This window comes from Echeneis naucrates, chromosome 11 (genome assembly GCF_900963305.1).
Source record: "Echeneis naucrates chromosome 11, fEcheNa1.1, whole genome shotgun sequence".
Lineage (NCBI taxonomy): Eukaryota > Metazoa > Chordata > Actinopteri > Carangiformes > Echeneidae > Echeneis > Echeneis naucrates.
The window spans coordinates 16,619,341-16,641,044 of NC_042521.1; the positions used below are offsets into that span (position 1 = coordinate 16,619,341).

The window sequence follows — 21,704 nt, forward strand, 5'->3', positions numbered from 1 at the left end:
CCCCCACCCCCCGCCGCCAACTCCACTCTCTCACTTTCATTCTCTCTCATTAATGATCTCATTTCTCACTCTCCTTCCCTGAGGCCCAGAATGAGGTTAGCTCTGCAGTCTGACCTATAAACACTGCCATGGAAACTGCAACGTGTAACAGCGAAACACCTCTTTAACTGAGAGGATGAGGGCTGGAGGAGGGGAGAGGGGTTCTCTCACCTTTATCTTAGCCAGAGGGCTATCAGATGCCAGATTTACTTCACTTTCAACAATCTTTTTCCTGGCAGAAATGCTTCTTTTCCCCCGCTCTCAGAATTTATTTATTTATTTTTAACAAGTCAGTAGAAACCTGCACTGCTTGCATGTTGTACTCACTCTTGGCTTCAGCCTGTGCACTCGCTCTATGTTGAAGTGAGAGACAGGCAGGAAGGAAAAAGGGGTTGTGGTTTAAAGTAGAAAGATGACATAGGGGATTCTTGTTATCTCTCCTTGGGATCTTCAAATTAACTCAGTCCAATTTTTTATCATTAATATCCAAATACTGTAGGAACATGTAGGAATTTTAGGGACATCAGTATCTCCACCTCCAACTAATTCAACAGGCACATCTAAGGTCTATAGAACTGAATATTTATCCACTCCTGGTAAAAAATGTAATACCCACTGTAGTTAAAGCAGTGAGGAAGCATGAAATGTCCATCGCAAAGCTGCAAACATATTGATGCAGCTGAATCCAAGTGTGTGGTTGTCAGTCAAGGGCACACTGAACCCAAAAATCCAATATTTACCCTACATTTCTTCCATCTTTTTCCTCAGGTGGAATAAGGCAACATCCATTTCTCCCAAACTAGCTCTGAACACAAACACTAAAGACAGGTGTAAGCTGTGTATTTCAATTGAGTTGAATTTGGACTGGAAGGAGAGTGAGTCACTAATGACTCAAGTTGCTTTCACACTAACAGTTTAGTCTGAATCCATGAGCAATTTGTCTGAATATCTACCAACATTAACAGTGTAATTCAAACTGGTTCGGATGGGAAAGTGCTGGAATGAGAGCTGCACTAAAACCAATGACATCATTCATCTGCAGAGAAAGACTGAGCCTATTATTTACTGTTAATATGGTTGTCAAATTTAAAGTCTAGGTTAAATCCCTTATTTACTCCCAATGAAAAGTTTTTTGCATTACTTCCAACAACATTGCTAATTACTGTATTTCCTGGCCATAGCTGCAGGAGAGGAAGCATCACCGAGAAACTGCACTGACTAATTAACAGATTAGACGCTGGTAAAAAAAAAATTGAAAAAAATGTGGCTGTAAATGTGCCTGCTTGAGTGGGATTTCTTGCATTGTGTGAGGATCATAAAATACATATTAATAGGTCAAACCAAGGAGGTGGTTGGATCACTTGGATGAAACCCTGCTGCAATAAAAGCGAGTTCAATGAGAGCACTGGGAGCTCACCGGTAAACTGGAGGGACGGGTCTGCATGCTATCCTCTTGACTGCTCTTGCTGGAAGTCATGGGCTGGTTGGAAGGTGGTGCACTGGACTGGGAGCTGAAGGAATCCTGGGAGAGTTCCTAATCACAGGAACAAGGGAGGTGAAGACGATGATCTTCACTTTCTAAATCAAGCATTTGGTGCTATTCTGCCTCTTTGTAATGTATGGCTATAAAACTTCTAAAACATTGATCTCTGCTTATATTTTTACCAAAAATATATGTTAAGTAATGAGGAAAAATTTGAATATTTATTGTATGGCATCTCTGTGTCACCACAGGAGAGACATTGCACAGGAAAAATCTGCATGTTTCCATCTTCATTTTATCTTTTGCCAAAAATTTGACTTCACTGCCAGATAAGCAGTTACAATTTGTTCTCTAATCCTTCTGCTTTTAGTATCCATTTTACAGATGGGAGCCTCCTTAATTAAGTAAATAATTAAACTTTAACTAAGCAACAAGTCAGCCCTCAATGGCTGCTAATTGTGAGGTGAATCCATCAACGTTTCATTTAGCCGTTGCACAACAAATCAAAAATGACAAAAACCATTGCACAGTGTGGATCTGCACACAGTTGTTCGTTTGCACTAATATTGCAAGTCAGGCAAGGACTTTGTTAGAACAGGTATATGATCAAGTAGATGCAAAGAGCATGTGTGAGCTGAGGAAACAGAGATCAGATGAGTGGAATCGTTACCTGTGGAGGAGGTGGGAACCTTTGATATGGTGACTGCTGCTGTTGTTGCTGCTGCTGCTGCTGCTGCTGCTGCTGCTGCTGCTGCAGTGGGGGCGTCTGGGAGTACGGTGACGGTTGACCCTGTTGGCCGTGACCTGGAGTTTGCTGGGCTTGAGGAGGTGGACCTCCTGGTTGTTGTTGTTGTTGTTGTTGTTGTTGCTGCTGCTGCTGCGGTTGTTGATGTGGCGGTGGTGGTGGTTGTTGTTGTTGTTGTGGGGGCCCTTGTTGCTGCTGTGAGCTTTGTTGTGAAGGTGGCTGCCCCGGTCCTGGGGGTTGTGGATAGCCAGGCTGGCCCTGGGGGCCCTGCTGACTTTGAGAACCAGGACCCTGCTGCTGTTGAGGTGGTGTTGGCTGCTGCTGCTGCTGCTGCTGCTGCTGAGGAGGGACATAAGGTGGCTGTCCTGGCTGAGACTGTGAGGGCTGGCTATAGGGGGGCTGGGCTGGAGGTGGGCCATGAGGACCTTGAGATTGTTGGTATGTGGGTCCTGGCTGCCCATGCTGGCCAGGAGGCTGTGAGGGGTGGCCCTGCTGGGGGTAAGGAGGTCCAGAGCTCCCCTGCGGCTGGCCAGTGTATGGGGGCTGCTGCTGGCCAGGATGAGGCGGGGGACCGTGCTGACCATAGTAGGCCTGGCTCTGCTGCCCGTAGCCACCTGGGCCCTGCTGTCCATATGTCGTCATCTAAACATGGAAACAAGAAATCAGGTGGGCCCACCAACCATTCTTTCATAACAACTCGATCGTGTGCAAGGAAAGCCTTTCAAAACGCTGTTTTTGTTTCATTACGCTGAAAAAGCAGGTAAAGGAGAAAGCACTGACCTTGTGAGGAAACCTAGTAACAAAAAAATAAATAAAATAAATAAATAAATAATAATAAAAAAAGAGTAAGAAGCCACATGTTGTTTTGGGAGGGTTCTCAGCTACTCAAGGATTCAAAGAAAATACGAGATAGTAAGGAATTGCCACACACTTAAAACAACATGAAGTGGCTATATTGTATCTGACCGACAAAGGGAGGGAAGCCGTTTTCTTCTCTGTAGGGCACTTATCGAGTTCACGGTCAGACACCAGGCAAGCCAGTATGAGATAATCACATCACACAATAGGCACAAGACCACAGACAGTGGGCACAGAAGAAAAGGTTTCACTCTACGGGATTCCCTGCATGCATTTCTATGTTAAGACGGACTGCCTGGGTGAGAGGGTTCAAGAAGGGGCTTATTCCTAGCTATGAGTAAGTAGCTACGGCAAACTGGATGTTTGCCGTTTTCATTTGGACAACGCTGTTAGAATGGGATGCCCACTGTGCCAGCAGACAGGACTTGAATTTCTCGAACTTTTTCTTCCAAGCATGAAAATACACCAGGCTGAGAAAAGTGGATGAAGTACTCTTTGAGAGTCAATTCCAACAAGTGTATTTTTTCTTAAGTCCATTTCAGATTTCAGGTGAAAAAGGTGCAAAATGTTCAAGCCTCTTAACTTTGTCACCTATGATCTAGTAGCAGTTTTTGCACTAGAGTATCTATAAGCAGGCTGAACCAGTATAGCTATTTCATACCAGTTTTCAAATTGAAAATATTTTCACCTTTTCTAGAATCAAAGCTTCCAAGCTTTCTTTCCAGACTTAGCTGATTATACCCTAAAAGATCCAGTCACCATTCTTGCAATACTGAGTCACTTAACCAAATAAACGCTCTGGTGCCTCACTTAACTGCAGTGAAACAAACTTATTAACTTGTGAGGCAGACTTTAAACCATGCCCTTCACCAGGACTATGTATCACATTAGCTCAAAATGCCCTGTTTTTAAAAGCAGGAGTTTTTTTATTTTTTTTTTATTTTGAAAAAAGTATTAGTTTTACTTGGCCAATACTTTGACAAAGGGTTTGTTGATGGCCTCTGCCCATCTTTTCCTCCATTTTTTTATCAGAGGTCCCTCCTTGTTACACGAGACAGTCTTTGTATTTGTTCGTTCCAACGCTCATGTTGATGATTTTGCCTTTGACATGTTGAACATGACACAATCTTTTAACCTTGACCAGCATGGAGAAACAACCCCGTTCAATCCTGTACTTTGAACTCACCCATATTGACAATGCCCACATCCCTTCCTATCAATAGCAATTTAGTTTTAATTTGGTTTCTATTACCAAGAAAAGGGAATAAAAACAATTTTGAGCCTTTTCTGACTAATCTGCTGTAGTTAAGTCAGTGGAACCTTTTATTCTTTTACATCTTCCAATCAGTCCTATCATGTGGCGATTAACCCTCACTGTTTAACATCAATTATCTGAGCAGCATGAAGGCCAGAGAGGTTGGACTCTTAATCATTAACGTACATTCTACCATTACTGTGGAAAGAAGCAAAACGTCATTTACAGTATTTGGCATTTTCAAACTGAAGTGTGACTTCAGATGATTGCTACAGTGAAGATGCAGGGAAAGTCGTGTATGTCAATAATTACTAACCTGCTGTCCATACTGCATGCCACCCAGGGCGCCAGGCGTTCGACTCTGAATCCCCATAGGATACCTCTGAGGCCCAGGAGGTCCATAACCCTGGCCGGGGTAGGAGCCTCCCTGTTGGGGCCCAGGCCCTGTGGGAGGTCCTTGTTGCTGCTGGGAGTATGGATTGGGTCCTCCATATGGCTGACCCCGCATCTTCCCTACCTGGTCCATTGGGCTTGGAGGCTAGTCAACACAGAGGAAAATTGAAAAAGATGAGGAAACTTAGTCCAGGTCAAAAATATACAGAATTGTTTTGAAGCCTTTTTGGGGTTTTTTCTTGAAAAAGCCATACTCAGCAACAAACACATCTGATGACTTTTCCATGGCAATGTGTCGTGCAAGCTTCATCTCATAAACCAGTCACAGTATAATCAAGCAAATATAGGACAAAGGCAGCAGGAGGAGGGAGAAAAGCAGTCGCGGATTTACTTTTGTACTAAAAAGGAAAAATTGGCCATGAATGAATGAATGAGCCCACTATATCCGCCAGGAGCATTTCCCTGCCCAGGAGATCATTGTGCCAGTGGGTGGATACTGTTACGGCAGAGACGTCAGGGAGGGTTTCTATGAAAATAAGCTTAAGGAAGTGGAAATGGATGTGTCTGCGGTGGCTGGAGTTGGGCCCACCCCTCAGCTGGAACCACGTCAGGATGGTTGTGGTGGTGGTGTTTTTTGGGGAGGTGGGGAGGTTGACCTTGGCTGGCTTGGACACCGGGAGATCCACATGGCCAAGGCAGGCAATATTACTGGGTCAGATAGCTTTCTCTGGCTGGAGGAGGGCAGAGGAGAGAAACAGACAGCAAAGAAGGAAGCGAAGGAGGAGGGCTCGTAATGAGGTAGCATTGCCTGTCAACAGCTGGAGCCAAGGTCATAAAGTGTCTGATGCTACATAAGAGATGAGGTCAATGGAATCCCCCCCAAAAAACACCAGCATAATAAAAATAAAAGTGCCATAAAATATTGAATTCAATTAGAGTATAATGAGCTGGTCATCCAGAGGAAAAAATACAAAGTCACACATGGCTAGATCGGTATTTCTCTGGTTGGCACGAGCCACTGCCATCAACTCATGACACCGCTGGCAGCCCCCGTGTGTTCCCATCAAACCCACCACAGTGGCATCCGAAAGTATGAGCCACAATAGGGGCTTTGAAGTAGCAACACCTCCTGCCCTGCTGACCTCGGGCAGCAGACACAAAGCTTTCATTGCTTCCCACGGTTATTAATCTGTGTGTGTATGTTTTTTTTCTTCCCCAAAAACCTCTTTTCCTTGGTTAAGGGAGACAACCACCAGTGCTATTTATAGCCACTGAGACGGAGAGGGCAGTCTGCCGAAAATGTAACAGGTCCCAGCTGCACTGCTGTTTGAACCTGGGCCAGGCCTTGCTCTTCCTGGGCTTTAATAAAGCAGCAGGCTTTGGCACTCTATGAATGACAGTGGTGCAATGAGTGAGGAGGTCGGGTGGGTGGGTGGGGGGGGTGCCTCAGCAGTAAGCTAGTGTCTCTGTTAAATTATATGTGTGTGCGTGTATGCTGAGGGAAGACTGTAGGTGCTGGAGGTGGTGGGGGAGGATCAACAGGCTGTCAGGACAGTCAACCAGCATTATCCATGATAACATATTCCACTCCAGGTTTTTACTCCAGCCTCCCCCAGGCCACATACTCCTGAGCTGGTCCAGGTTCAGGAGAGTATTTGTGTGTTGTGTCTGTGTGTGTGCGTGTGTGGCGGGTAAGGAGGCAGCACGAAGGGGAGGGTGTTACTATACTCCCCAGGTTCATTACCAACCATGCCATTGGGGGAAAAGGCAATAGGCCACAACGGGAGCTTTCCTGTGACCTCTAATGCACTTTTAACCCCGGTTGGCAAAGAAGGACACAATGCCCCCTCCCCCCATCCCCCAAACCTGACATCATCCTATGATGCAAGTCCTACCAAACACAGTCCTGAGCCTGAAGATGACTGCACACTGAAGCTAGCACGCTAGCTTACTGCTGGTGATTCAGACAGGTTTATTTGTTAAATTATGGCCAACAACTACAGCAAAACAGATCCCCATATTCCCACAAACAAGGCTGAAGCCAGTTGTTTTTGCTGGATAAAAGTATGCTATACTTCTTTCCTAATTAACTGCTTAGGCAATTAGACAGAGGCTCCTGTACCTGATAAAGTATGCTGCTGAGGCCTGAACCTCCTTCAATCCTTATGAATGGATACCAACTGGTATACTAACATTGTGTAGATTAGTGTTACGATTCTGTGTCCTTTACAGCCATCCCTTATTTAATCCCTTATTTAATCGAAACCCACGGATCATTTTTTGTACAAGCTAATCTATTTAACTAAATATTTGCTGATAACCTGATATTTTGTCCATCAATCAATGAAGACCACTTCATTCCAACAAACGTTGATTTACAAATATGCATAAATTAAACTAATAAAAATCTTGTAGATGGGCTAAAGGTCCCATATTGTAAAAGATAATTAGCCATGTCTTCTTTGGTTATTTAAGGTTGATACTATTAAAGTATTAAAGACTTAAGCCCACGGTGAAATGCTAACAGTTTGTATTCGGAAACTGAACATTAAAACAAACGGTCAGGACTTCTTCATCTTTGTGATGTCACAACAAAACATTTTCTGCCCTCAGCGAGGCCCCCAAGCCCCATGCACCTTGACCCACGGCCAGAAACCTGCCAAATTCTTATTGGACTAGATCCTCTTTTCAGATTGGCTGATTGAGCCGTGCAGAAAGCTAGAGCGGCATAAAACTACACTGAGATGGTCTTTGGTTCCTAAAGACCAGATATATTTTGTCTTCAAATAAAAACACTTGGGACGTATTATGAGATCCTTGGTGGATAAGTCCACTTTATCAAAACTAAAATGTTAGTTTCATACTCATTTGTAAAAATTAGCCACTGGAATGGGGGAAAAATTAAAGTGGGAGGCACTTAAGTAAATTCAATAATTAGCTTAAATTATTCCTGAATGAAAAATTGTTTAAATTGTAAAGCTTTGCTTTTATTTGTTTATATATCATTTCAAAATTAATGTTCTGGATAGTCAGAAATCCTTATGGAATTACCTATCAGACCTTGTAGGAAAGTTTATTATTTTAAATGTCATTTTTAATATATGAATATGCCCTACTTTCCTTTATTTAATATTTTTATAAATTCTGACAGGGGCAGCACGGCGGCATAGTGGCTAGCGCTGTTGCCCCACAATACGAAGGTTGCGGGTTTGGATTCCGGCATGGGGCCTGTCTGTGCGGAGTTGACATGTCCTCCCCGTGGCTGCATGGGTTTTCTCCAGGTACTCCGTTTTCCTCCCACCATCCAAAGATATGCATATTTAGGTTAATTTGTGACTCTTAATTGTCCATAGGTCTGGTTGTAAGTGGTTGCTGGTCTCTGATTGTCTCTGTGTTTTGGTCCTGCGATGGACTGGCACCCTGTTGAGGGTGTGCACCACCACTGAGATTGGCTGCACTTTTTAGATTTTTTTTTTTTTTTTACTTTTTACTTATATACTAACTAATTGAAAACATCACACAAACTCATTAGTGAGTAGGTTATTATTCTTACTCTATCAAATTCAGAAGATCTAGGGAAGTAAAGCTCTTTTCCCCACTCACCCATGTTAACATCTGTGCAGCGCAGGCTGGGAGATATCTGTGGCTGATCTGCTGCCTGGGCCTTCATTGATCTGTTTACCAGCATTTTCCTTGTATTTCTTAAGTTGTTCACATTTGACACAACATTACACATCCTCTAAGATCCCAGAGAGCTTCAGCTAAGGCCTCTGTATAAGCATGTGTGTGGGCACGCATTTTAAAAGACACTAAACAACAGTGTCCCTGACCCCTACATCTGTAGAGGCCAGGGACACAGTTAGAGAGGCCTCTGATTCTTTCCTTTAGTTATGAAATAAGAGGTGCTTGAGAAGGGTTATGTTAATGCTGGAGCACTGCTGCTTTCGAGTAAAGACCTTGATTGTTATTTTCCCACGTTTTACAATTAAGCAGAAAATATCATTAAAAGTAACATTGTATTAAATACTTGGAGGTGAAGAAATCAGGACACTAGTATGAATGATGTGCATTTGCTCTGTTGAAAACCCACTTACTTTTACAACATGAACATGGTAAACATTGCCAATTGTTGATTGGAAATGAGCGTGTTTATCACTCAAGTACTCCACCCAGAGAATGTCAATGGTCAGAAAGGCTGAAAAGAGGATCGACATTCTGCAAAGAGGATAAGACATTCAGCTTCTGAGGATGAGTGTGTGCCTGAGTCCTTGTACTTTGAAATACAAATGACTACGATTGAGGTCTGGCAAGATGACGTCAGCTACTGTACAACTAACGGTTGGATTACTAATGAGTAATTATTTAATCTCACTGTAGATACAACATCACATCTTCTAAGCATCATCACAGCAGAATACACGTGTGTGTGTAGTACATAATTCAAAGAAAGTAAGATGATTAAAATTTGGTCCCAGCCCAACAGATCAATCAAGTTCTAAGTATTTCCAGATTATAAATAGTACTTAATTATATAAATGCGCTTAAACAATTGTAAAAGTTTTGATATGTAAGGAAACTCCCTGAACCTTACAAACCAAAAAGGAGTTGAAAGCCTCACAGCAGCAGCCCACCCACTTCTTCTGAAAGTGTCCCAGGTGAAAGAGAAAAGATCTTAGCAGTAAAAAATAAAATCATTGACCTTTCCGTACAATCTGACAGACAGATCATTCAGGCTGTAAAAATGAAGATAACTTGGATTTTACGCCAATATCTGATTTCTTCTTTCATCTACATATGAAGAAAATAAACTTTGTATATTCAGTGTTTACAACCAAGGATGCTATTATCAACCCGCTAGTCGACGTCCATCAGTCATATCACCTCTAACTGGCCTTTCACTAAAAATCTTAAGGTTTATAACAAACTTTCCACCTCAAGCTAAAAGCACACTCAGAGGATGAGAACGCTACACAGCTCTCTCTGCTCTCTCAGCTCAGTCATCAAATCAAACTGAGAAAACTCCTCCCCTCAATTTTTTTTCCTGTCTTCCATATAAAATAAATAAATAATCACAATTAGCACATGGCTAATCTGCATAAAGGAAAGCCAGAGCACTCTTGGCAGAAGAGGTTGCACCAAGTATATTGTGTCATGGCTTGGCTGCTGGTGGATATTGCAACTAAGCAACAACTGTATGTGTGGTGTTGTGTGTGTTAGTGTGTGTGCAACACGGGGAAAAGGGATGGGGATTTGTAAGAGGTTGGCGGGGTGCGATGGTTGGGGTCTGGAGCAGTGCCTGAAAGAGCAGAGCTGGAGTCTATGGGGCTGAGCGGAGCAGATGGACCGAGGGGGGGCAGACAACAAACAACTGCTGCTAATTTAATCCGCCGGGCGGCCACATGGCCTCAGCTCAGTACACACACCATTGTTCTGCGTTAAAGCCCATCAACATGCAACACGCCAGCACCAACACACGCCGTCTATGGCCTCCCTCATATGACAGCAGAGCCCCGTCAAAGAGTTAACAGGCTACTATACCCTCTCTGGATTTTAAGAGTGAGACCGTGAATCTGAGCAGTTCCGGCTCACTGTAAAGTCAGTGACAGTGGGAGATTCCCAGTATGACCAGTTCTTCACTGTTTGAAAAGCTTTGAATACACCCACTGCACAAGGAAAGGGTTAATTGGTTTGTACAAAGACAGTATTCCTCATCGACAAATTCACTTCACCTTTCATTGCAGACAAAATCTATTGGGGGGAAAAAAACCTGAAAATCAAAAACTAGCTTTTGGTGACTGATCAGATCTCCACTCTTCAGGGTTTTAATATCAATTAATCTACTGATGGTTATTCAATTAACTACTGACACTGAAAACCAAAAACTCCAAAGCAAAAATATATTCAAATAACCCAGATTAAAAACATGTAATTGCTCCTTAAAGATTTTAAAAAATGCTTGAGGGGGAAAAAACATTTTATGGATGGCTGTAATTTTCTTTATTTTATTCTTTGATCTCATCTTTTCTGGTTTCAATCACTGTTTTACCAAAATTGTACCATTTTATTTTGACAATTTAAAAATTTTCTTTCAGTGTTTTGAAGTTAACTGTCTTAAGAGAGCTAAAAACAATGTTTATCTTGGTGACAATGCAGCATCAAGTGTAAACATTATACAAACACCAACCCGCTCTAATAGAAAGTGTGCGTAAAAAATACTTTTGCATTAGTAATTACCAGAACAGATGGACTGGTCACATTTTGACATTGTACAGCCTTATTAGAATAAAATTAAATAATCATCCTCACAAATAACCAAACCAAAACACACACCAGTCTCTGCAGGAGAGGCAGTGTGGCAGTGTGTTACTATGACCATAAAGTTTCAAAATCAATCCAGACACCTTGTTAAGATGAGCTTTTAAAGAACGCTAAATACAGCCAACTGCTTGAAGCAAATAGCTGAGGAAGGATCTCTGCCTGAGAGTTAGTGTAAACAAGCGACTAGGGGGAAAAACTCAAAAAAGGCCATGTTCTCAATTAAGCAATTAGTCTTCCACCCCTCTGTTTCAACCTGAGAAGTTCCACCCTGGACTTGACCGCTGTATGACTCTGGATAAAAGCAGGGAGGTGCTGGCGCTGAATGGAGGGGGCTGCAGTCTGCTCCTGCTGGTGCTGTCTACACCAAGTAGAGGCAGCAGCAACCCCACTCACCCAGATGCTCATCCAGCTGTTCCGAGGAAGAAGGGAGCTCAGACAACAGAAATTGTCAACTGGACTTACATTGTGTAATTTGAGATGGTTTTAAAGGACTACTGCAAAACACTTATGCTTCACTGGGCACCTTATTCCCACAGATAGACTGCGACAAGCAAGTGTCATATTTATCAAGAGATTTTCTCGGGTCTGATTAGAATTTGTTTGATAGAACAACTGAAGAAACTTTTTACAGAAGAGTGGATTTTTCTTACAGCACCCACTTCACAGTAAAATTTCAACTGGGGTTGTCAGGATATCAGATTGTCACTACAAAAGAATTCATGATAACCTTATTATCCTGATATCAGTCATCTTTAACTGTATTGTCTCTTTTTTGGCAAGAGAATTAGACTTAAATACAAGTGTAGGAGGGTGAAGAGATAGGCTGTGACCACAACTGTGCGATGACTTAGAAAAAATTTATTATAGCTGATGGCGGCAAAAACAAACAGGTGAAAACAGAATGACAGTGACTAAGATCTCAATATTTGCATATTTTCATTATTAGCACGATTACAATTTTATTTTTAGATATGGTGAAAAGTCAAAAGGTTTTTGGCTGTTCAAACACTAATTATTATTCCAATATATCTACCATGTCTGAAACCTTTGAACCATATCTTACACTTCAGTCTGTTGTCAGTTTTCATACATGACTTCTATGTTGAAAACTGAGCTATCCCTAAGAAAACAGAGATACTGCCAAAAGGAAGCCATTACCTGATCCATTTACATTCGCATCCTGTAGCGTTTTGAGTGACTGACATGTTGACAGTACGCGTTGGCAGGGCAGGTTAAAGGGACAATTCAACAATCTTGTAAGCAGTTTAAGAAGACCTCCTTATCATAACCCTGTTGTGTTAGAGTTTAGAAACACAGAGATACAACCAGAGAGGGTTTGATGGAAAAATGCTATTGGTTCAACTCCAGGAACTTTTTAACCTAGAGGCCAGAGGGTGAACTATTTTGCCAATTCCCTTTTAGAGATTGTGATACCAAATCACTAAATTACCTGTTTAGTGAACTTTAACCTCTAAATATTTATCATTTGACATCACAGAATAATGACATGGGAACAGGTGCACCTGTATTTAAAAGAAACAGTGCTGGTTGAAAAAAACCTGACATAGTTATACATAAACTTATTAACTTTCATGTTTTTAAATGCTATACTGATGTAAAAGTAATGTTCTTTTTTCAATGTATTGCCATACCTCTAAAAAGCCCGTTGAACTGTTGCGATACAAATCAACTCGCCTTGACTAATTGCTCTGTTTATATACAGGTTGTGGAAAACTTTCAACAGCCGTAACAGTTTTCAAACACACAAAGTGGTTTTTATACAACATATTTCAACCAAAAGTAAAGCTTACATTCAAATTAATATCCATGTTATATTCATTTCTGAATGCACAAGCAGTAACGGGATGAAAGAAACAGTTTTAGAAACTGATGAACACTTCATCTTCCAGCTTTAGCACAAAAAGGTCAATGACTACTTAAAAAAATCCAATGTGTGTTTTACTTCAATACCTTGAAATAAAAAAAAAACAAAACAAAACAAAACTGTCCTCTCATAAGAAAACACTCAACTGATCAGTGCTTGTTAGACGGCAATGATTAGTGTTTTTAGCATTAGAATGAGATTAGCACTAGCGTTACTGCTTACCGATGAATGGCAAAATAGCTTGCTCCTGAGAATATCCAGTTTAAATAAATGACTGGGGACGAGAGGGCAACTGCTGCCTGGCCTGTCACTGTGAGGTGGAACTACAGGTACAAGAGAGTGAACATTCACCATGACTATTGGCTGTCAACCTGTCGGCCCAAAACTTATATTTCCAAGTGACAGTGGCTGATTCACACGAGTGAGATGAAGCAGTTGGGTCGGGGGGTTGCCTTAGACCTGAAGCTGAGAGCAGTGGTGGGGCCAGCCGGCAAACAGACAGAGGAGGGGAAAAAGAACTGACAGCAAAACAGGTGCTCATGGCTTAGGAGTGACATAATAATAAAGGCAGAGTGATGTATGCTGCATCTGCAGACACAACATACAGCCCAGTTTCCCTTCTACGCTTCTGATAAGATTTAGATGTGACCAAATTTCAACATCAACATTTGGAAGATTTGTTTTGCAGCAATCTGTATATTTTGGATGCTTTTTGTACTGCTCAAGTTAAATGGGCACACGGCTCATTCTCTCTGCCCAACTTCCTATTTCATGTGACACATTCACATCATGAATATTGTCAAATGTAATGGAACATACCAAAAAGCTGTATAGTAATGAGATCATCCTTAAAGTCAGTGTCATCAACTGTCATTCTGTGATATATGTTTGAAGGCCATAGTGCGGCTCCAGCCAACATTTGTTCATGCGTTCGCAGACAGCACTGGAAGTCATTGGTTACAGTATGTTGCCGGGGCTCAGCTCAATCTGCTGAGAAAGGGACATTGATCTGGGCTGACCACTGGCACCCTGACGACCCGTTACGATTAGTGTGTCACTCACTACTGCACCAAAAATACCCAGGCTGCTGAATGAGGCGAAGCCACTTAAGGATCTGGTTGGGTCACTGCCCGCCTCATGGTCAGAGTCACAACTCTGACACTGATGTCACACGGGCTTCTGCACACAGACACACACACACTGTGTGTAATCTGACACACTGAGTTGTTGCACAAGTTTCATATGTTTCAAATGCAGACTGAAGTTGACTGACAACTGATGTGGACTGATTCTCACTCACTTGATGGAGTTGCTGTTCACACGCACATGCAAATCTTTGGGTCCAGAGAGGAACACACAAACAACCCAACGGTTACTGCTTTTTCTACAGCTACACATCTATCCTGTCATGCATCGCAACAACAGTTCAACTTTCACATCAGTTGGACATTAACACTGTCCAAATGTGTCCTTGATGCATATATCATTGTCACCTGCTGCAGAGGTCCCAAACAAAGACACCTAACAGGCTTTCTGGTGGGGGGGCATTCTGGGGTTTTTGTCTGTGCAACTCTGTCCCTGCTGACCAGCAGTGACTGCTTTTTTTTTAATACCACAAGCTGATTGAATCAAAACAAAACAATGGCTCTGTATCAAACAGTCTGCTAACTAGATGCCTGCTTCACTGCTGCAGAGAAAGAGGATTCTGCTGAACTTGTGTAACTTGTGGTCTGTTTCTATGAGAAAGGTGGGGAGAGGAAAAAAATAACATTAATTATTTAGGCCAGATTAAAAAAAGCACTACGACTTAAAACTTTTCTGTGGAAAGTTCATTTTGATCTGAAAGTAAAATTCATACTCGGGCTTTAACAATGGTGAAGATCTCTGTGGTTTGTTATAGTTAGTATAGTATCCTTGTTAACTCATGAAAAGTCTTCAAGTTCAACTTTTAGTATTTCCTAATCTTTACAGTATCCGAAAACAGTCAATAACTGCTCCCCACAAGTTGCCAGTGGCTGAGGTAGTGTTTCGATTTTAGCAACAATGTGGAAAAACACTCTAATCATATAGCACATTTATTAGTGATTGTCACGATTGATAAACTTATCTGACTGATCAATTCATTATTTGTTGTAGAAACTGTGTAGGGGTTAAGCAGGTGAAAAGGATGGACCCAGTGAACAATATAAAAACTGGAGACCAGGTGTTATAATTTAGTGCGGTATCCATACTGCCCAGCTGATTAGCTTTTTAAATTCAATATTGAATCAATCATGTTTTTACATGTAAATACTGTTTTTCACAAACGCAATAAAAATCTGTATCTCAGTCAAACTTTGGTTGGAAACAAATTCACAGAACAGACACTGGTCCCTGGCATCAGACTTGGGGAGAACAAGTTTACTTGTCTCTTGTTCCCACCCCTCACTCTTCGTATTTTTTCTCTTTTCATCCATTTCACTATTCACATGAATCATCTACTCTAGATTCAAACAGCAATTTTTGCTGAGAGGCGACAAATTTGTATCCCTAGTTAGAAAATAATGAAAAATGTCCCTCCCTATTTGTCAGAATCCAAATTGACAAATTCATGTGTAATGTTTTGTGTGACAAGTCCGAAACACTGATGACATTCAGTTCACTACAGGACTAAGCACCAAACATTCACATCTGTACCCAGAAGAGAAATCAGCAAGTTTCTGCTTCAAAAACGATCAATGATTAATTATCAGAACAGTTAGTGCTAGTTGATTGACAAATTAAGAGTTGTAGCTGATTAGTTTTATTATCCATCAATCTGCTGGCTGTTTTCCCACTTCACAGCTTGGACTATTAAATGACAAAAACTTCATTCACAATGACAAATGATTTGTCAAATAATAGTTAAACAAAAAATTAATCAGCAGCTGTTGACTTCCCTTCGAAAAATGCGAAAGAGAAAGAACTTCTGAGGATTATCTGTTTTTCTTTATTTTAAAACGACTAACCTGAACATGTTGAGGCATTTGTTTGAACAACTTGTTTAATGATGCCATTTGGCTTCAAGAAACTGTGAGAAACTGTTTCTTTGAAATTATTTTTGACACATTATTGTTGGCAAATTAATCAGAGATCAAAGGGCTATTTCAGTCAAGCTGCAGCTTAGACTCAAATTGACCTTTTTGTCCAACCAACAGTAGATGAAGATAATCAGAAAAGGAGGAAATCATGATTAAAAGAGTTGCCAATAATTCCCTCACACTTGACAATAAGTTTCCATTTGTTTTATATCTGTTAATCAAACTGAATAATAAGAAAAAATATGATAAATGATGAAAATAAATAAATCATTGCAGTTATTTCGACAGAAATTGCTAGTTAAGTGGCATTTGGCATTTTTGCTTTTCATTTCAAAATAAAAAGATATAAATATGATCACATTGTGATCACATTTACTTTTGCTGCTCCGGTAATTATTTGAATTCTTTGTTCAGGTCATGTTGCTGCTTCCTTAGGTCTTATGGTATATACACATGTCCAACACCCCCCCCCCCCCCCCCAATCTTCTGCTATGTCTGCCTCAACTTTGGTTTTATTGTATGATATTGTGCATAACAGACAAAATAGAAAGTGAAAGTACAGATGGAGGCTAAGAATAAGTAAGAATTTGGAATAACAGACATAATTGATTGACACTTCCACATGAGACAAAAGGTGAAAACCAAATTTTGTGTGTGTGGTGTGTGTGTGTGTATGTATATATACATACATACATACACGACTCATTTACCCCCCACCCCCCAACCACCACCACAAAGAGCAAAGGTGAGTGTTGCATGAGAGCTGGGAAGAAGCATCATTCCCCAACCCTCTAGTATCAACAACTGCACCCATTTAAAGGTTAACCACTTTATTCCATAAAGGCACACACCATATGTCATATAAATGAAGTCTGTGGTTTCACGCAGGCCCAGAGAAGGATATTACTATGCTAATCTGGAGCATTTTAGAAGGTAAATGTCAAAAGAAATGAATTACCTTTACATTTTCAGCATGCCCCCACGCAGCAGCCTAAGTCTAACTTTTGTCCATGGAGGAAGTTGCTTTCAGTGTGTAAATTAACTTTTTCAGCCATTAAAAAAAAGACAAGCATAACGAGTTATACTTTCTAGATAACTACATCACTTGTGGCGCATTTGGTGGCTTTTGAATTTGCAGCAGTAAAGTGAGGAGGGGTCTTGAGGATGATGAGGACAGAAAAATAGTCAACTGTGGAAAAAGATTGAAATAGTGATGCTTTCTGTGGATGTCAACTGGATCAAAAAGGCCAGGGTTACTAAAGAAAGATGGATAGTTGGTGACACGTGGAGCAAGAGCAGGTCAGAGACTCCTGAGGCAGCTGCAGACACATACACACCGACCACCAAGTAACTGCCACGCTTTATACACAAATACACACAGCTGTCAGAGGCAGACAAAGATCATTCACAAAACACCCACCCCTCCACCCCCTCCCCTGGGTATCACTGACACAGTTTCTCCCTCATAGGCACACACCATGCAGCCTCTCTCTCTCTCACTCACTCACTCGAGCACACACACGCACGCAGTTGCTGGGAGGCAGCATGCTGTCCATGTGGCCTGTGGAGAATCATTACTCAGCAGTGCAGACTAAAGAACTAAGGGTGAACTTCCTTTTTCAATGCTCAGCCTTCCTCTTCTTCGCAGCGCCGACCCCCACCATGCAGAGTGTGACCAGAAGCTGGGGGTTCCACTGAATGTGCTCTTGAAAATGCGTGTTGAGTTTACTGAGCAATAACAATTCACAAAGTAGTGAAAGGTCAGCTGATAAGGAACATTTGGCCGCTTTCTAGTGATGGTGCACATATTTCCTGTTTGAGATCATCATCCCCCTTTGACTCAAACGCACCACTTTACTTACAGAGGCAGTGAATTGTGACTACAGGTCATTCATTGACCTTTCAATCAACAAAAATCATTTAGTAGTAGTTTTTAATTGAGAAGTGATAATCACTTGCCAACTTAATGATCAATGAATCATTTCTGTCTATTCCATATCTCTTTAACTCTATCTGAATCTGATATGATCTGCTTATCATTTGCAACACAAGTGTAAGTAAAATGAATAGCCTAATAAAAATGGTTCTAACAGTCATTTTAATTAATTCTATTCTTTTCTTCAACAGCTGGTTGTTTGAACTGATACCATCAGAACATCGTAAAAAAAAAAAAAAAAAGCTTCTCAACTGTTGAAATTTACTGCTTCTCCTGCATGTGAGTAAACTCAACACCTTTGGTTTCTGGGATGAGATTATTTGAGCATGTCTGGGTCTGGGAAATTGTAATGGGCATGTTCTTAAAATATTAATGGCAGATTCTTCTGATCAATAGTGAAAATATCCATGAGCTTCAGCTGCATTATGTGAAATAAACTTTCCATTCATTTGGGATCAACTGTGTTTCTTTATCAATACATTTCATATGGTTGCAAAAAACAACAGGTATTATGACCTTTACACTTAAAACTTCAAACATGAACAACTCCTCAGCCCCACTGACTCCAACAGTGGACTGTCTAACTACCATTACTCATTCATTCATCTTCTACTGCTTTTCTGTTTCCACGTTGCGGGGGGTGCTGGAGCCAATCCCAGCTCACACTGGGTGACAGCGGGGCACACCTTTGACAGGTCAACACAGAGACGAACAATCACTCACACTCACACCTACGGACAATTTAGAGTCACCAATTAACCTAAACGTGTCGTCTTTGGATGGTGGGAGGAAACCCATGCAGGCACTGTGAGAACATGCAAACTTTGCACAGAAAGGCCTCAGGCCAGGAACCGAACCTGAAACTTTCATATTGTGGGGCAACATCGGTAACGACTATGCCGCTGTGCTGCCTGTCATCATGATGATCACAAATAAAATTGCTAGTATATCAGCCTACGGATGACACATTTAACAGATTTAAATGAATGGTTACTGTTGTTTAATGCCTCAATTAGTTTTGAACAACATCACAAACCCAGGAGAGACATTCTCTGGACTATGTATTAAATATATTCCATTTTCATTTCTTCTGAGAGTTTCTGACAAAATAAAGCTGTCACCCAACTGTTTGTTTTAAGCTACTTCCCAATTTGCAGTGTGGCTCCCACTCTACATCAGCAACAAAGCAGTGCATGCATCCCTTAGCACCAGTCAACACTTTCGTAAAAAACACTTTTGGTTTGGTGTTTTTCATTATGTTTCGTTATGTTTCAGTTGTGGGACTTTCTCAAAGAAATATTTACAAACTGTCTTTGATTATGTTTTAATTCAAACTCAATCTAAGAAAGCTTCCTTGCAGAGCTGAGTGGAAGGCATGGGTGGGGTAAGGGGTTCCCTTATGGCTTGCCCCCATGTGTTTATTGGGAAGGAAACACCTGGTGCTATACCACCCAAAACAAACCCACTACAATTCAGTTCAGAGTATTTGTTTGTGTGCAGGGAAAAGCCATAATATTAGCCTTTGCCCGCTGCTCCATCGACATGTTAATTCATCTTCAGCAGGTGGCCCAAGGCAGGTGAATGGCTCCATAAAACGCATCCATTGAATCATTGCTGGAGATATAGCTGCCAATTACAAAGGCCAATTATGCTGCTGTTAATAAATGGAGAGCTGAAGCATTTAATAAACTCCACTAAAATACAGCCAACAGAACTGCTCATCATGGGCAACACTTCTGCTGTGAATAAAAAGCCTCCACCTGAACTTTGGTCAGACTGACTCCCACATCATGCTTTGCAGTCAAACTCGCAGGTTCTCTGAACATTGTGTACACACAGCGGTGGCCCGGGGTGATGTCTTCATGCCATGATTAGACAGCAACTTATGGGTACTATTCACCTTGCATTTCTTTCCAATTGCCCTGAATGAGTGGTCCTGTCCTACAGACACTCCAACTGGGACCATGTAGTACCTGCACATCCTGTTACAAAGACAAACGCCTTTTAGGGCTCCATTTCACACTGATTTTGCCAGCCAAAAGAAAAAAAAAAAAAAAAAGATAAATTCAAGAAAAAATACCCCACATACTTTCTGCCACCTTTAAGCATGCTTAACAACAGAACTGTTCAATTACCTTCCCAGACACTTTCCTTTCATTTATTCAATGAGCCTCAGTGGCTTCTTCAGCAAGGAACGACTATTAAAGCACATTAGCTTATACTGAAAGCCTGCATGGCCGGTAATGAAAAGGTGTTGAAAGTGGATATGGTTTCACAGATATGAACACAAAGCTTAATCCAAACTACTCTGGTGACATCCTCACCGTTAACACTAGTATGGGCATTTTAAGGGCAAGCCAGCACTGTCAAAAAAATCTGTCACCCACAATTATCACAGTACTCATAAACTCCAGAGGACTGACAGGTTGTTTCTTTTAAACAATAATCTGTTATATTTATATATCAAAGTGATGATGAGGCATTAATCCCAAGTTTAAGAGTTTAGTTTGACATCTGCAAACTAAGCTGCAGTTCCTCTCTGTGTCTTGATGACAACAGCAGGGATTGACTTAGAAGATTCAGACTCCACATAGTTCAAGATGACAAAGGTGATTTAGTGGGATGGGTGCTACACATAGTCCACAATCACTAGATTAAGTTGTAAATGAAATAAAGAAACATGGATTTGAAGTTCAAATACATTTGGCCTCAGCCATTTTTGAACTAATGTTCGAAAAATGTTTCGTCTGAAATATATCAAGTTGGTAAATAACAGTCTGAAGAGAACAGGGCACTAAAAGCTGAGTTGAGTCTTAGTTGCCACAATGTGAAAGTAGAAGTCAACTAAGAAAAGCACCTCCATCCACAAGTGATTGTCAATTCACCCTGTATGCAACAGCTTAAAGCGGCCCTCACTGCTCCACACACTGGAAGTGACAAAAGATAATGAAAAAAGGGAAATCCAAACTTTCCTCTCACCAGCAGTGAGCTGCACCCAAAATAAAGATGGGACTTGTCAGCATGATGCGTCTCTTACTCTTGGTTCCTTTTTTTTTAAAGCAAGACAGATCTGCTCAGTTCTTAGCATGAACATATTTAGGTACTAGTAGTGAGGATGTTTAGGTTAAGATATTCCTATAGATACCTCCAAGTTTAAATCAGGTGAGTTCAAACTTCTGTGAATAAACAGTCTGGCCTGCATTACCAACCAAATCAAACACAGTAGCCTATGTCCACCTTCTTGAAGACAAACCAATATGGAAAAAAACCCCAACACATTCATTAAAACCTTTGCTGTGACTTGATTTGTGGGTGCATCACGTTAGGTTTCAAAAAAAGAAAAAAAAAAAGGTTGTTGGCGGAGGGGGGGCAAGAACACATTTGAATTCTAATAACTGAAAAAAAAAAAAAAAAAAAAAAAAAAAAAAAAGACTTAAAAACCAGTCAGAGGAAGACATGTCAAAGCAATCTCTTAAAACCAATGTGTCATGACCTTGTTTCGAAGAGTAATCACATTCCCCGTTTTGTTTTGTTTGTGACCTCCTCCTGCCACTGTAGAAGCACTAGATGTACTAACTCAGAGGAGACACTCGACTGGCCGTATCAGAGAGCAGGAACAAACAACCCACATCGTTATTTGAGTTGAAGAACTTGTTGCAAATCGATGCATCCTTCAGATACTCGTAACTACTTAAATGATAAAGATAGTCCTTCACTTAAAAGGCAAAGCTAC

General features: G+C 41.1%; 1 protein-coding gene across 1 annotated transcript in view; it reads right to left on the bottom strand.

Moving 5' to 3' along the window:
* Positions 1-21,704, bottom strand: part of arid1ab (AT-rich interactive domain 1Ab) — a 47,937-nt gene that overhangs the window by 23,456 nt on the left and 2,777 nt on the right. The window contains exons 2-4 of the mRNA XM_029513634.1: positions 4,697-4,918; positions 2,193-2,909; positions 1,457-1,573 (exon numbers count right to left, since the gene is read on the bottom strand). Of these exons, the coding sequence (XP_029369494.1) occupies positions 1,457-1,573; positions 2,193-2,909; positions 4,697-4,918 (1,056 nt within the window). The remainder of the gene's footprint in view (positions 1-1,456; positions 1,574-2,192; positions 2,910-4,696; positions 4,919-21,704) is intronic.